This window comes from Hesperophylax consimilis, chromosome 10 (assembly GCF_061612785.1).
Source record: "Hesperophylax consimilis isolate HC1 chromosome 10, BYU_Hcon_1.0, whole genome shotgun sequence".
Taxonomy (NCBI): Eukaryota; Metazoa; Arthropoda; class Insecta; order Trichoptera; family Limnephilidae; genus Hesperophylax; species Hesperophylax consimilis.
This window is the reverse complement of record NC_142845.1, coordinates 4,576,118-4,591,883: the sequence shown is the minus strand read 5'-3', so window position 1 is coordinate 4,591,883 and position 15,766 is coordinate 4,576,118. Positions and strand designations below refer to the sequence as shown.

Sequence of the window (15,766 nt, the reverse complement as noted above, 5' to 3'; positions counted from 1 at the left end):
TAAAATTATAAAAACAATAAATGACTGTATTCAAATTCAATTAAATTTAAATAAACTTCAAGATTGGTGCAAAACTAACAAACTTTATCTCAATATTAGTAAATGCCACATTATAAGATTTTTTAGAACAACACAACCCCTTAACTATCAATACAAAATTAATAATGTTTCTCTCGCCTCTGTAAGTGAAATTAACGATCTCGGCATTATTTTCGATTCAAAATTTAACTTTCTTTCACATGTAGAAACAGTCACCAACAAAGGACTAAAAATGCTCGGCTTCATTCTCCGAAATGGCAGAGACTTTAAAAATATTTCAACACTAAAAATCTTATATTCCTCACTTGTTCGAAGTCAAATCGAATATAATTCTCCTATTTGGTGTCCTTACTTTAAAATCCACTCCGACTCTATTGAAAAAATTCAGCATAAATTCCTAAGATACATTAACTATAAACTCTGTCTACCTATAGAATCAATAAATTACAATCACTTGATGAAAGAATTAAACTTACTTAAACTCTCAGATAGAAGACTTATTTCCGATTTGACTTTTATTTTTAAAATTGTCAATGGTATTATAGACAGCCCTGATATATTAAGCCTAATTACCTTCCATATACCCACTAGAACCACTCGATCCAAAATTCTTTTTAATTTCAATAACAATATCAGGACTGAGTCATTTAGAAACTCGCTTATACCTAGATTGCATGCAGTTGGCAATGCTTTCTCAGAAGTAGTAGATGTGTTCAACTGCACGGAATATAGTTATAAGAAGGCTATAATAACATACCTCTGTCGTAATTATCAAAGTTATTAGGCATAATACCATTCTATCCATAAGTTATCACAGAACCTAAACTATGCACTTACATCAGATATCAGACAGAAGAGTGTTATCTAATAATTTTATATACTTAATCAAAACTATAATTTTTCCCAAAATTGTTATGAGATGTCTTACTGACAGCCCTGTTTCAATAGAGCTAACTCTTAGTTCTCAGCAAATTCAACCAAATCCAATATTGAAGGTAACAATAACCTCAATACTAAATTACTGTACGGATTGAAAATAAAAATGCTATTGTACCTATGTATACCAGATGTTATTCTTGTTTAATTTTCAACATAATTTCTCAGTAATTATTCTGTTTAACATAATACTGTTTCGCTCCTGTGAACCACTGTAAACATAACTCATGTATATTGTAAAAGCCTTTTACGGCGTCTAAATAAATAAATAAATAAATAAATAAATAAATAAATAAATAAATAAATAAATCCCTTAACCTGCCTCACAAGCTCACAACGCTGCCCAACCGAGTGGCGACATAGTTCCCCTGTTACACTGTATAGACAGGAGCGCTCTTGTGCGATGTCACATAAAAAAATAAACAAATTCACTTTTGACAATAAGTTTTCCAACATTTTTAATGTTGTAAAGATTTCTTGAGAAGGGGGGCGGGTGTTAAAGAAAAAATTCTTTGAAAATGGGGCGGTGGGTCAAGACAATTTTATGAACTCTGGTTCAGATGGAATCATCTCATCGAGAGGCCCCTTGATCTGATCTAATGCCTGTTCTACATACTTCAGAAGTGGTTAATCAATCAAGGAAATTACTAATAAATACGTCTGTAGGACATTACACGAAGCTATATTCGAGATTACATTATGCTCACCAAAAACAAAGCCGAAAGTGTGTGGTGAATAATGAAAATGAATAAACGTGTTCAAACACGTTTAGTATTCAAGCAATTACGCGATTGCCCGCAGTCCTTGGAGAGGTTGATCAATGACCCTGACTTTATATGTATTTATATTTATGCGGGTTGGAGTTTGTATCTACATGTAATTCTTTATTCTGTAATTTTTAAATCTAATCAATTCACGTGATGAAAATATTGCATCTGAATACATCATCCTATGTTTGAATAACCCAGATAGTTCTGTCTGTGTGTTGATTGTTGATGCCGTTGAACCTAGCTGCAAAATCAGACAAGGGCCGGTAATTCAGTATGCTCAGTAATGTAATCAGTCAGTCTATCTTATCAGGGTTCCTACCTTTAGCCACAGAGAAACTTGACGTACGTAAATATTTCTAATAGCGATATTAAAAATCAACTGAAATCCGGTATCTAATATCGGTTTTTAATCTAATATCGTTCTCTAATAATTTATTTACGAAAAGGAATCCAAATTAGGTCATTTGATTATTTTGTCGTCAATCGCAACCATTCAAGATCCGCATTAATTTTACTACTCCACATATATCATAGTTTTATCACAGATTGTATCAGTCCAAAATTAAAATGCATTTCAGTGTTTCATAGATTTGATCATTGTATCCCCAATCCTATGAATTCAAAATTCAAACCCATTTTACTGTTTCATAGATTTTATCCCTTTGTCCCCAATCGTATCAATTCAAAATTCAAACCCATTTTACTGTTTCATAGATTTGATCCCTTTGTCCCCAATCGTTTCAATTCAAAATTCAAACCAATTTTACAGTTTCATAGATTTGATCCCTTTGTCCCCAATCGTTTCAATTCAAAATTCAAACCAATTTTACAGTTTCATAGATTTGATCCCTTTGTCCCCAATCGTATCAATTCAAAATTCAAACCCATTTTACGGTTTCATGGCTTTGATCCATTTATCCCCAATCGTATCAATCCAAAAATCAAACTCATTTTACTTTTCCATAGATTTAATATTTTTGTCTTAAAGCCGAACATCAAATCTATTTTAAGTTTTTTACCGATTTGATCACTTTTATACAATCGTATTTATCCAAATCAAAGGACATTGTACCTTTCATCAATCCAAATAGTCCAGTCAGCCTGTGTTTTTATATGTAACTAAATAGTATAAAGCTAATTTTTTCCCCATCGACTACTATCATCTAGACAAGTGTTTAACAAAAAGTCCCCGCCCCTACCCCTCTTGCCTCCCCCCCTGTGCCACCCCAAACATGAAAAGTGTAAGGGTTTCGTAAATCGCGTCTATCTCAATTACTAAACAACATATCGGATTGCAATTTTTTTTATTCTCTTTGCTGTACCATTTTCTACAAAAAAAGTTCAGTCAACTTTCGTCGTAACTTTTACCGTTTGTTTGTAATTCGTATGATAAGGTAAAAATTTGTATATTTTTTGGCACATAATTTTACATTTTGTCACAGAACTTTTCAGGCCAACATTTTATGAAAAAATATTTCCTACAAAAGTTGTAGCCCCTATTATTACCTTTAGTAGATATTCAATGTACCTTAAAGCTGTTGCAAAAATGTCATTGAAATCCAAATTTAAAATGGCGTCCCTCCCTCCAACATCTGATGCTGCTGAACAACACGCCTATCGAACATTGAACTATCAGATTCAAAAATGGATTGGAGATAAGGAAATCAGCGCTACGGACTGGGGATGGATTTTAACAGACAACATGCTGTACCCAGTGCACTCAAAAAAACCACCGGCACCTGAAGAAGTTATAAACTTAGTTTCCTGCAACTGCAAAAAGGCTTGCAAAAATAATTGTAGCTGCTTTAAAGCATCACTTGATTGCACAGAAATGTGCGGGAGCTGTGGTGGATCATGCAGCAATGTAACTTTGGTTGAAGTCGAGGAAAATGAAGAACCTCTCATGGAAGTTTAGGATATGATCAAATTAAGATACCGCAATTATTTTGTTCTAAAATAACATCTTTAAAAAATATTACATGCATTTTCAAACCAAAAACTATTTAAAATACCTATTTTCGCTGTATACAAGAACTTATTATTATTTGAAACAAATTTAAAAAGTGGGGAATTTAGGTTTCACCGAGACTCGATTAGTTTTATTTATGGAAAATGCAATAGTGTACCTTGAAGATAAAAAACACTATCACTATACAACAATATCTGCATTGCAACGCCGCGCCGGCCGGCCCCACCTCGACCGAACCCGCCATGATAATCTCGCTGGATCTCCAACAAAGTAAGTACTATTTTATATCATTTTAAAGGTAATAATAGGGGCTACAACTTTTGTAGGAAATATTTTTTCATAAAATGTCGGCCTGAAAAGTTCTGTGACAAAATATAAAATTATGTGCCAAAAAATATACAAATTTTTACCTTATCATACGAATTACAAACAAACGGTAAAAGTTACGACGAAAGTTGACTGAACTTTTTTGTAGAAAATGTTACAGCAAAGAGAATAAAAAAAATTGCAATCCGATATGTTGTTTAATAATTGAGATAGACGCGATTTACGAAACCCTTACACTTTTCATGTTTGGGGGGGCACAGGGGGGGAAGCAAGGGGGGTAGGGGCGGGGACTTTTTTCTAAACACTTGTCTAAATGGTAGTAGTCGATGGGGAAAAAATTAGCTTTATACTATTTAGTTGGTCTAAATGGTGTTCTACGACACAGGCTGACTGGACTAAAAATCCTGACCCATTTCATTGATTGTATCGATTCAAGCTCTATTTAGATGCTTGCATTCGTAGAATTAATCCCATTTCCCTCAAGAGCGCCAATTAAAGTATTTTACATTTTCAGTCATTCGATCAAATTTCCTCAATCTCACGAATATATATCGAAAGTCATCACACCATTTCACAGATTCAAATTCGGTCTTTATCACCTACACGGCACCAGGCATAAAAGAGACCCAAATCATTCTACTCCAACCTAAAATGATGTCTATCCTGTCTCATCTTGTACCTTAGTCCAGTGTCCTTGATACCAAGACGCCGAATGAACGGTAAACGGCCGCTTCTCCAGAGCGCTGAACCCCGAGAGTGCACTGATCCTGCCCCGCAACACTAGCACTAAACCAATACACTTGTCTTGGTTTATTTATGCGCGCGCTCTTGGCATAAAGCATCGATGCACCGCACGCGTATAATGAATAGCGTAGCCATAGCTTAGTATACAGGGTGTCCCAAATAATAGTGCCAAGCGGAAGTCCAGAGGTAGAGCACCCTTAGGGGTACCCAAATAACCCCCACGTGTGTTCCGCGATTTTTTGTAGTTTTCTAGTTATGATATGATGCTCCATACTGTTGCTCCATGCTGTTAAAAGGGAGATCTAAATAAGCGTTTAAGCAAGAGTGGGTGTAGGTCGTGGGGGAGTTGCTTCGTTTGGTGTTTTTACAAACAGTTAGCTTACGCCAAAGAAATTAGAAACTTAGCGGAATTACGAACAAAATTAAGACAGGCAGAAGAAACAATAAAAACCAACAGGGTTGCGTTCATGCGACTGAAACAAAACTTTTTAAGAATGTAGGGTTTGTATTGAGCACGAAGGTCGACATTTTGAACTTTTTGTGATTCAATAATAATCATTTAATTACAATTATTAAGTAGTTTCATTTAGCTTATTATTTTAAACAGGTTTTTTGGACTTAAAAATTAAGACAAAATTTAAAAAAATGATCTGGACGGAATTTTATCAGTTTCTTTTTTTTCAAATCGCACTCGAAAATTTTTGAAGTTTAAAATTACAACTAACTTTGAAAATCGATATATTTTTGTGCCTACAGGCATACTATTCACCTAATTATAAAAAAAAAATCAAGCATGTATCTCAATAATTCATGCACCAATAATCTCTTCTAAATCAAGGTTTCACAAAAAAATACGAAATAAATCATTCCTAACTCTAACCTACAAAAAATAGCAGAATATACATGGGGGTGATTTGGATACCCCTAGGTGTACTCTACCTCCGGACTTCTGCTTGACAATATCTTTGGGACACCATGTACAGTGTAGAATAGTATAGCTTAGCATAGTATAGTGTAGCATGACAGAGCTTGGTATAGCCGGTAGTATTGCCGGGAGTTCACTGCGACACATAGCAGAGCATTGATCCGGAATGGGCATGTTTTGTATTGTTCAACGTCCGCAAGACAATCCTGCTGAATGCATAATAATTGTGTATTCGAACTTTTGCTTTCTCCTCATCTATTGGCCGATGAAGGAAACGCAATGTTCACCTCAGTATTAACTCCACACTGAAGGCTCTGAGGGAAATCATTTAACTCAGGGTCTGTTGTTTCCTCTTTGGGGGTGCTGTGTGGAGGGTCTTGCCCCCGAAGAGAGGTAGACCCCGCACATCATAGCTTAAAAACTGGTACAAGTAGAGTTCTATCAAATTCTTCGAAATCGCCTTAAGGACAGCAAAAGCATGTTGAATTTTTTTTGTCAAAGATTAGAGGTAGGTACATTTTGCCTTTTTGATATAGTGGCATACAGAGCTCCGGGCCAAAAAGGCCCCTTTCTCTTTCATTGTGAGTTTAAATTATGGTTGTTGGAAAATATTCGATTTAGTTTTGTGAAAAATTTTTGCAATGGTACATGGCTGCGGTGGAGGTAGGTATTGTATACATCCCCAGACAGTATTTTTCAGATAAAATATGAAAGAATACTATCTAGCCTTAATATTTCACAACATTTAGCCCATGCACAGCATCCCCAAAGATGATCCACTATGTGGAGTTTACTTTTTATCCTATGAAAACGTAAAACTGAGTACTGCACGATAAAACCCTTTGAAAAATAAAGTTGTAGTACCATAGGATATACTCGTAAAATATGTAACATGCCAGCATGGTCACGGAGGGTACGTACACGTACCGAAAGAGTTGAAAAGGAAAATAGATACAAAGGAAAGTCAATACTTATTTGACAAAACAGAATAATTTATTAGAGGTACGTAGAGTATTCACGTAGTTTCTTTCATGTTTAAAGTATTTTATTTTTCAGAGTCACCGTGAAATAAAGTTTTGTTCACAAACAACATTTTGTTTATTATCTACCCATTAATTACAAAAATCATGCTTTATTGCATGCTTTTTTTTGCTCCATAACAAGACTCATGACAATAATCGTAACTGCTGTGAAGATATCGCTCCATTCCAAGAACTATAACTAAAGCGATGATATCAATCCATCTCCAGAATAATAACTAAAGCGATGTTATCACTCAATAGGCCACTTGCAAGGATTTTCTAATGACTTGGAAAAAAATGAGTGGATAGATTTCTCTACTAAGATTACGAAAATGTTACTCAAAAAATTTTGAAATGTATAGTTTTTTTTAAATAAAATAAATAAATCTGTTATTTTTGGCTTGTGACGTCACCACTTGAAAATGTTCCGTCTCCAATATTATTGAATTAATTTTTGTAAAATTCCACACTGATTATTTTTTTTATATGGCAACACCTTGATTTCCGGCGACTTGTGAATTTGAATATTGACACTTGTTTGGGGTTTGGCTGTTTGTATTGTAGTCCGCTAACTTTGTTGAGAAATTAAGCATATATTATTTGGAAATGATTGAAGTAGGTTTTGTTCAGGGTCAGTCTGACAATTTGCCGAACATAGATTCATTTATGATGGCTACTTTTCTAAGTAATAATATGAATTTCATTGGAAGCGAAATTAGAAATGTCAAAACAAAAAGGTTAGTATTTTTTCTGTATCTTCTAATATACGAATATTATGTTATATATTTTGACAACATTTAATATGTACTTATATATTATGTTTCCATCAATTATTATTATTAAGACAATTGTTAACATTCAGTTATATGCAACTGTCTTTTGTTTTCAACGTGTTATTATTATATATTTTAAAGGTCTGCACGTGAAAGTTATGGTGATAATGCTATCGGGTATGTGCAGGTAAAAAGAGAAGGTCCTATCTGCACAGTGAAAGCAAAAATAACCCCCGAGCACCGTGTCCGCCAAAAAGCATACTCTGTTGTACTTTTGTGTGATGAGATGGAAGATGAAATACAAGTCTTAGAATGTCAAGACTGTGCAGCTTCTAGAGGTTAGTTGAACTGTATGTCGCTATATTGTAAAATATGTTTCTCTCCTCTAACCTCTACACTCTTCTACCCTATGGAGATGTGGGGAAGAGCAAACTCTTGTGTGATGTAACAAACACAGAATCATTGCGAGGGTCTCTGCCAGCTACCTGTTGACAAATAATTTATATTTGGAACATTTTGCTTTCAGGTGGCTGTAAACATGCACTGGCATTTCTAACATGGCTCCATAGGAGAAGTGAAGAACCAGCGTCGACATCTGTCGACTGTTATTGGAGAAAATCAAAGTTATCGTGTGTCGGAACCTCCCAAAAGTTCATTCTGGCATCCCAAGTTGGCAAGAACGCAGTAAAAAGCGTGGAAAAAGGTAATGGAGATTTCCTGGCAGCAGTACTCCAAAGGAGTCTTAAGGAGGGGCTTCGATGCCAACTGACTCAACTTTACATGGATCCGAAGCCCACTGACTGTTTGTCCATGCACAGGATGATTTCTGCTTTTAAGAAAACACGAAACCTGCACAATACAAGTGCTACAGATTTCATCAATTTTATTACATGTGATCTAAATATTCCTCCAAATATCTTCGAGGAAGTTTTTTCATTAACAAGAAAGCAGGCTAACTGCCCGTTATGGTACGAAATGCGATATGGCAGAATTACTGCATCCAAACTATACGAGGCAGCTAACTGCAAAACATTGGATGGAACATTGACTGAAGTCATCTTAGGGGCAGCCAAGATTCCAGACACAAAGGCTATGCAACGAGGTCGGCTTTTAGAACCTTTGGTGTTAAAGGTACTAGCAAACCAACTGGGACACAAATATAAAGAATGTGGTTTCAAAATCAGTTGCAAATTACCAATTATCGGTGGCTCCCCGGATGCAGTCACTGATGATTATATTGTTGAGGTCAAGTGTCCAGTCAAACATAGTACAATGAAAAATTACGTTTTTGAGGGTGTTGTTGCCAGAAAGTATTATGCACAAATGCAAATACAAATGTTTGTACTGAACAAATTCAAGGGAGTGTTTTGTGTTGCTGAACCCAACTTTGAATCATCTGGCAAAATAAATGTTTTCCACATCGATTACGATGAAGAATTCTGTGTCGAAGCTATTAATAAAGCCATGCTGTTTTGGTCCAGAGCTATATTTCCTGTACTTAAAAAAAATGTATAGGTATACATTATTTGAAATAAATCACGTATTTACTGCACTACACTCGCTTCTTTATTCATAATAATACATGATTATATTGATTATGTACAATAGCATCATATTATTTTCATCCCATCCACCATAGTATAATATGTATTTGTATAAAGTGACAGAAAAACAAAAACAAAAAGTTTACATAAGACATATTTTTACATTTATACCTAGTATTTATTTGATAATACGTACACATGTTATTGTATTATCGCATAGATTTTTTTTGTATTTATTATTGGAAGTAAGAAAATGATTACAAAGTGGAAATTCTAACACAAATAGAAATGTATTAAAAAGTGGAACATGATCACTTTGCTACAACACAACTGTATTTATATAAACTTGATGTAAAAGTAAGGCGTAATGAATGAATAGCAATCAATCCACTCTCAGTAAAATATTGGAAGCATTATTATAGTCAGTACTTGCACTGACTGGTAACGCTGGCCGCTAGATGGCGCTAGTGTAGCATGTTGCATTTCTTCGGGACAATACAAACCTAATGGCGGGCTTTAATATTCTTTTTACGTGTGAGCATAAGAACAGTAAGGTCGTATGTAGGTTACTAAATATTTTATTTTCGACTTATATAATTTATTAACGTAAAATAAAGAAAACATTTCAAATAACATGCATTAAAAAAAACCAACCCACAGAAGTCACGGGGCTAGGAGGCGCTAGTATAGCATAATCAGAATGTATGGTAAATGTAAGAAGTTGAAGGTGTTATACATAAATTATTCTACAGTATTTGATATTATCCCTTTTGGTGGCTTCATTGCCTATAAACTCTAAGTAAAAGCTCCAACATATGTTTTTATAAAAAACACATACTGGCGCTATAATTACATAATATTATACACTTTAGACTTATTCTATATACATTACATGAAGGATAAACAAAATTACACTGGTACATATTATGAATATTTATATTCAAGTTAAAGTTTATATGATAATGAAGCGCACATAACATTTTAAACTAAACATTAGCGTAGAGCACAAAACACTAAAAGACTAATAATATTAATAAGACTAATATGATCAAATTATTGGTTTTTGTAGATTTATGAGTCCACATGCAATCATAACAATATGGTCAACTTGTTGAGTCAAATGGAAGTCTATACAAGAATGTGGCTTTAGAATATTATACTCTCTGAGCCGGCTTATTACACGTTCAACGTGTATACGCAGGGCTGCTATTTGCTTGGATAACTTCACCTCTCTTTTAGTGCTATTTACACCTGTAACAACACTTGGTGGACGCACAAGTTGACAATGTTTGCCTTCTAAAATAGTAGCTAGTTGCTTAAAACCTCTATCTGCCATTACCGACATGCCTTCAGACAAGTTGTCCAAGAAGCCGCACTTTTCCACAATCATCATATCTGTAGTACGTCCACCAAAGCCCTTTGAAATGAAGTTAATAAAGCCATCAGGAGTGATTGATATTAGGTACTTGAGTGTATTGCATTTTTTATATTCTGACCAAGTTAGTGCCTGCTGCAGTGGATTTGATGGCTTCTCTATCTGAATTTCAAAACAGTCTATGATTGATACGACATGTTTGTATCTTGCTCTGAATGGAATTGGTAGTAAGGCTTCTATTGCTTCTGACTTAGGCCAAAATACCAGTTCTGCAAGATGACGAGATAACTTCGGTAAACTTTGCTTAAAGATTCTTGAAGCTTGAGCCTCAGAAAGGCCAAATTCATCACCTAAAATGCTGAAACTAGAGTTTAATTTATTTTTTTTTAAAACGATTAAAACATTTAAAATGTTTATATTTTCAAGGAGTGCTAGGGTTTTAACAATCCAATAAAAATCTTTAAGGATTCCTAAATACAGCTTTGGTTTGTTTTCAATATGCTGCAGAGTTAATTTCAATGACAGACTTTTGAAATCACTATTTGAACTACTATCAACGTACGAATCTGACGTAGCTTGTTGGGAGTATTCTGAACCAGATGCCGATTCCGAGGCAGAACTGTCTGGCTGAAGAGTGACATGCTTTAGTTGTACATTCTTGGTATTTTTATTATGCTTCACAGGAGAAGTACTTACGTCACGAGTAGTTAAACACTCGATTGGACCCCTACTGTGTTCTTTTCCTGTATTTGTCAATTTACTTTTGAATTTCTTTTTCAAATTGCATTGAATGGCTTTCGAATCAGTTGCGTTCTCAACTATCAACATGTGAAAGTTTTCTTCGGAGCTTGATGTATCTTGTGGTCCATCCACATGTTGTTGAAGTATTTGGAGTCCAGAGCATTGAGGCTTCTCGAGAGGAAACGACACTTCCAGTTCAACGTAGTCTTGAGGTTGATTGATGATCTGTTGTGGCACAGACTCATCCACATCAGACAGGCAAGGAGACATTGGCTCGAGACTTGCAACAAACACTTCACCGCCTTTAGATGAGCTTGGATGCTGATCCACCACATTGAGTAGATCTCGCCCATCAGCTCCAATTTGACATTCAAATTTATGAGGAATGGTTCCTTTTTTTAAAAGCACCCTTTTACTTAGATGTTGGGGCCATTTCCGAGCATCCACGCTTAACTGAAAATAAAAATACAACTTATCAAGAGACATTGTATTTATTCAATACAAACTTAACAATGCAAATATAATAAGTATCTTCATTTGAGAATAGCCTGCAAAAGTGTAACAATATTGTAATGTGTGTAGGCTTGTTGTCACTAGGTAATAGACCCACCTACTCAACCTACTGTACTGTACAGCAAACTATTCGTGAAGCATGCAACAAAGAAAAATATGTATTTTTTAAATATTGTGTTCAAACAATAATATTGTAAAAAATATACTTACATTAAAATGATCTTCACAGACATATCGTACGGTTTTATTTGACAGTTCACCCAATTGACTGGACCTATGAATTGCAATACACCATTGTTTTCTAATTGCTGAAATTCGCGGTACAACGAAAAATCTTTTTTCCTTAGTAGTCGCCGAAGTATTTGGGCACAAAGGAACCATACAATATTTATAATTATTTTTACGATCTCGGATCCTACGGTTACTACACGAATCCATGTTTAATTAAATAACAAAACAGTAACAAAACGCAGCGTTAGAATTGGAAGTACTTCGTTTTGACATGACAGATATTATTCAGAAGTGACAGATGTTATGATGTGAAAATCGTACAGATTATCCTTCCGTGGCGGCTGTCTTAGAAGTATAATGGTGATGGTCCTGATTTTAACAAAATCAAATTTAATAATATATTATTATGAGTTTATGAGTACAAGAATAATTTAAATCGCAACATTTGGATAGTATCAAACAAGAGGTACAATATCAAGTTATATGTTATATAACTAGAATGTGCAGCTGTTAAAAATAGTCTCATTGCAAAAACAAAAACCAACCTTGGTACATATAGAATATATAGGTACTTCGACCAACTAAATATATTTTATGAGAACCTTCTTTATACTTGTTTATATATTTCATATTGTTGATAAACCTTCCCCTTTAATTCATTTAATTTTATGTACATTAGGTTTTATTGTAAAATATTTGGATTAAGTGACTGAACATTATAATCGTATATATTCATCAATCCTATAATATTGTGTATAAGTATATTTATATTATATGTCATCTCATTTAATATGGCAGACTGAGATTGCAATATCCTCCCAGTACTGCTGGAATAAAACTTTAAATAAATTAATAAGGATTAATGATCAATAAGAAGGTTCAAGGAAAAAAATATTTATGAGATGTAATATTTTTGGTATGCCTCGTTATTCTCCTCTGCCATTCGTGTGAAATGCGTCGTTTTTTTTTTAAATGTTTTTGGGCTATGTAATTATTTTGTTTTCGCACCCATAAATTATGTTCCGTCTTTCCGGTTTATGAAAAAATGGTCCGATTTTTCGGATTAAAATTTTCAAAAAATCGCCATGGTTTCAAAAATACGATTAAAAAAAAAAAAAAAATACAGAATGTCTTAGAATATTTGCCTAAACCGGAAAATAAAATAAAAAAATGGGATGCAAGAGGCCTATTAATAGACTCATGAAAATAATTTATTGTAGGTACCTACTGCGACAATTTCATTTTCAGGTGCGTAACTAGATCATCTTATTACCTCATAACCAGACTTAAGACAATTATAACTACAACGACAATATGGTTCCATTACCAAACTCAAGACAACTCTAACACTACTGCGATGATATCACTCCATTTCCAGATACAGAATAACAATCACAATAACTAAATATATAATAATCAACAACAACAATCACAACAAACATTAATTAAATTAAATTACTCAGAACAGAAAAATATCTTACAAAAGGGAGCTCATTTGAGAGGTGCAGTGACACAAGTTTAATAAATTTATTTTTATTTTTTGATATCGCTCCATTACCGACAACGCGACAATCATAAATACTTTACTGTGATAATTATTTTTCCATATTGAATTTAGACTCATGGCATAGCCTTGACAATATTATTGCATCAACGTAATGATATCGTTACATTTCCAGACGCATAACAACTATAACAACTGCGATGACATCACTGCAATTCCAGACACACAATTTAGTGAGTGACAAGTGTTTAGTAAGAATGTTTTAATTGTAAATCATAACTACTTCAACGATACCGCTCCGTTTCCAGAACCACAACGTGTTTTTAAACCCCTAGTTATAGAAACAAGAGTATAAAAGACGGAGTTCGAGGACTTTGTAAACAATCTAGTTGATTTGACAAATATCGTTCGGTCGCGCAATGAAAATGTAAAAAAGCAGTAATAGCCAATTGCAGCACATCAGAGAAATATTTTAAATATCGATTTACCAAAGCAAATACGGAACACATAATCAAATTGGTCGAATTTCAAAGCAATTCAATGACATCGCAAATTTCATCTGCAGAAACGTGAAGTTAGCAACAAACGCAAAAAGTGAAAATGACCGTGTTTTTGAGGATTGGAACAAAGTGGTGCCAGTCTAAAAAATCATACATGAATATTATTACGAGATTTTAATCCGAGCAGTATACGTCCCTCTTCACCGTACTAGCTCTACCAACCCTGCAGCGGCGTATTAGGGAATCTTTATAAGTAATACTAACGGTGTATTGACAAAAGCTTAGTAAGTTTTTTTTTTAAATTTTATATCGCTTCATTTACAAGCTCGCAGCAATCATAACTACTGCAATAATACCGCTCCATTTCTAGAGCTATAACAATTATTACAAGTACAGCACGATATCGCTTAAGTTCCTTATATTAGTCCCGTTGACCTGGTTGACTCGATTTTCTCCGTTTGACTGATTATATCCTCCCTTTTGGTTTCCGCGTCAAGGATTCCGAATCTATGTCAGATGCATCCAACTAGTTTATCTCATAAAGTAATGGTCGGTCACCGGGGAAATGTATAGCCCCAAACACAGGAATAAACCCCGCCATAATATTAATACATAGATGCATATCAAATGAGTATGAATTACTAGCTTGTACCGGTGAAACAAAATGACGAGAAAACTGTTATTCGATGGAAAATAATAATTTCATATGGAAATAGAGCATGCACGGGTGCAGGCAAATCATTTTAAAGGGCGCACGTTTGAATGCTCGTACGTACAGGGTTTTCCAATAAAAGGTGTTATTCTGAATGGCCCGCTATTTCGGTAGATGTTACTTTTGAAGCTGTCATTTTTTGACATTTGACAAGTAGAAACTACGCCATTAATAAAAATGGAACGATACACGCTTCGAAAACGCATTTAAATTATTAAAATTCACTTGAATGAATAAAATGCAAATCATCTTGAGTGATGAGGCCCATTTCCACCTCGGTGGCTTCGTCAACAAGCAAAATTGTCGCATCTGGGGCTCGGAAAACCCAAGAGATATTGTTGAAAAGCCTTTCTGATTTCAACGTGTGACTGTTAGGTGCGGTTTATGGTCCGGCGGAGTCATTGGACCTTACTTTTTCGAAAATTAGGCTGGAGCAACAGTTACGGTGAATGGATTGCGCTATCGAGAGATGATTAATGCTACACAACCAACGAAACCATTGATCTTTTACGATTGAATGTCAAAATAACACCTCTTATTGGAAAACCCTATATTTAGAATTAACATTGTAGAACTTAGAAAATTATTGTAACACTGGTTTTCTTTTTAAGTAATTTCAAATAGTCTGTGAATCTTTACCTAACTGTTACACTAATTACAGACAAACACAACATTGATGAACACAACACTGTAAGTAAAGAATAATGTACATGTATGCACCTACATGCATACATGTATACACACATACATACACTTACATATACATTTCATAACAGCAACAGTAATTATTTTTAGATCAACACGATAGGTAGCTTTAAGTCTTGTTTACGTTTGATTTGAAGGTGGCCAATGATGACATTGACAAATCAATGGGATGACTTTTATATGTCTCGTTAAAATAACGGCACATTCTCGGTAAAGGTGAGTCATACCCCAGCTTAGTTTTATATTTTTTAATGTGTAACGGAATATAATTAATAACTGTTAATCGATGATTCAAACACAAGTGACGTAACTAGCAGTTCGGATGTGTTTGTTTCATCGATGCAAAGACAGAAATAGTGTTGCAGCCAGAAACCTTTCCGTTTCTTCTATATCTGCTAGGCTGCTAATTTCGATACATTGCTGGCCGTCACATTAT

General features: G+C 34.5%; 2 protein-coding genes across 2 annotated transcripts in view; both read right to left on the bottom strand.

The window, feature by feature from the left end:
- Positions 1–15,766, bottom strand: part of Ypel (Yippee-like) — a 349,849-nt gene that overhangs the window by 306,199 nt on the left and 27,884 nt on the right. The gene's annotated exons all lie outside the window — the stretch shown is intronic.
- Positions 10,098–11,435, bottom strand: LOC149420210 (uncharacterized). The gene has a single exon (XM_089636318.1). The coding sequence runs from the start codon at positions 11,433–11,435 to the stop codon at positions 10,098–10,100; it is 1,338 nt and encodes a 445-aa protein (XP_089492444.1).

Coding starts and splice junctions, on each gene's coding strand:
- LOC149420210 (XM_089636318.1), bottom strand. CDS start 11,435: ATGTCTCCTTGCCTGTCTGATGTGGATGAGTCTGTGCCACAACAGATC.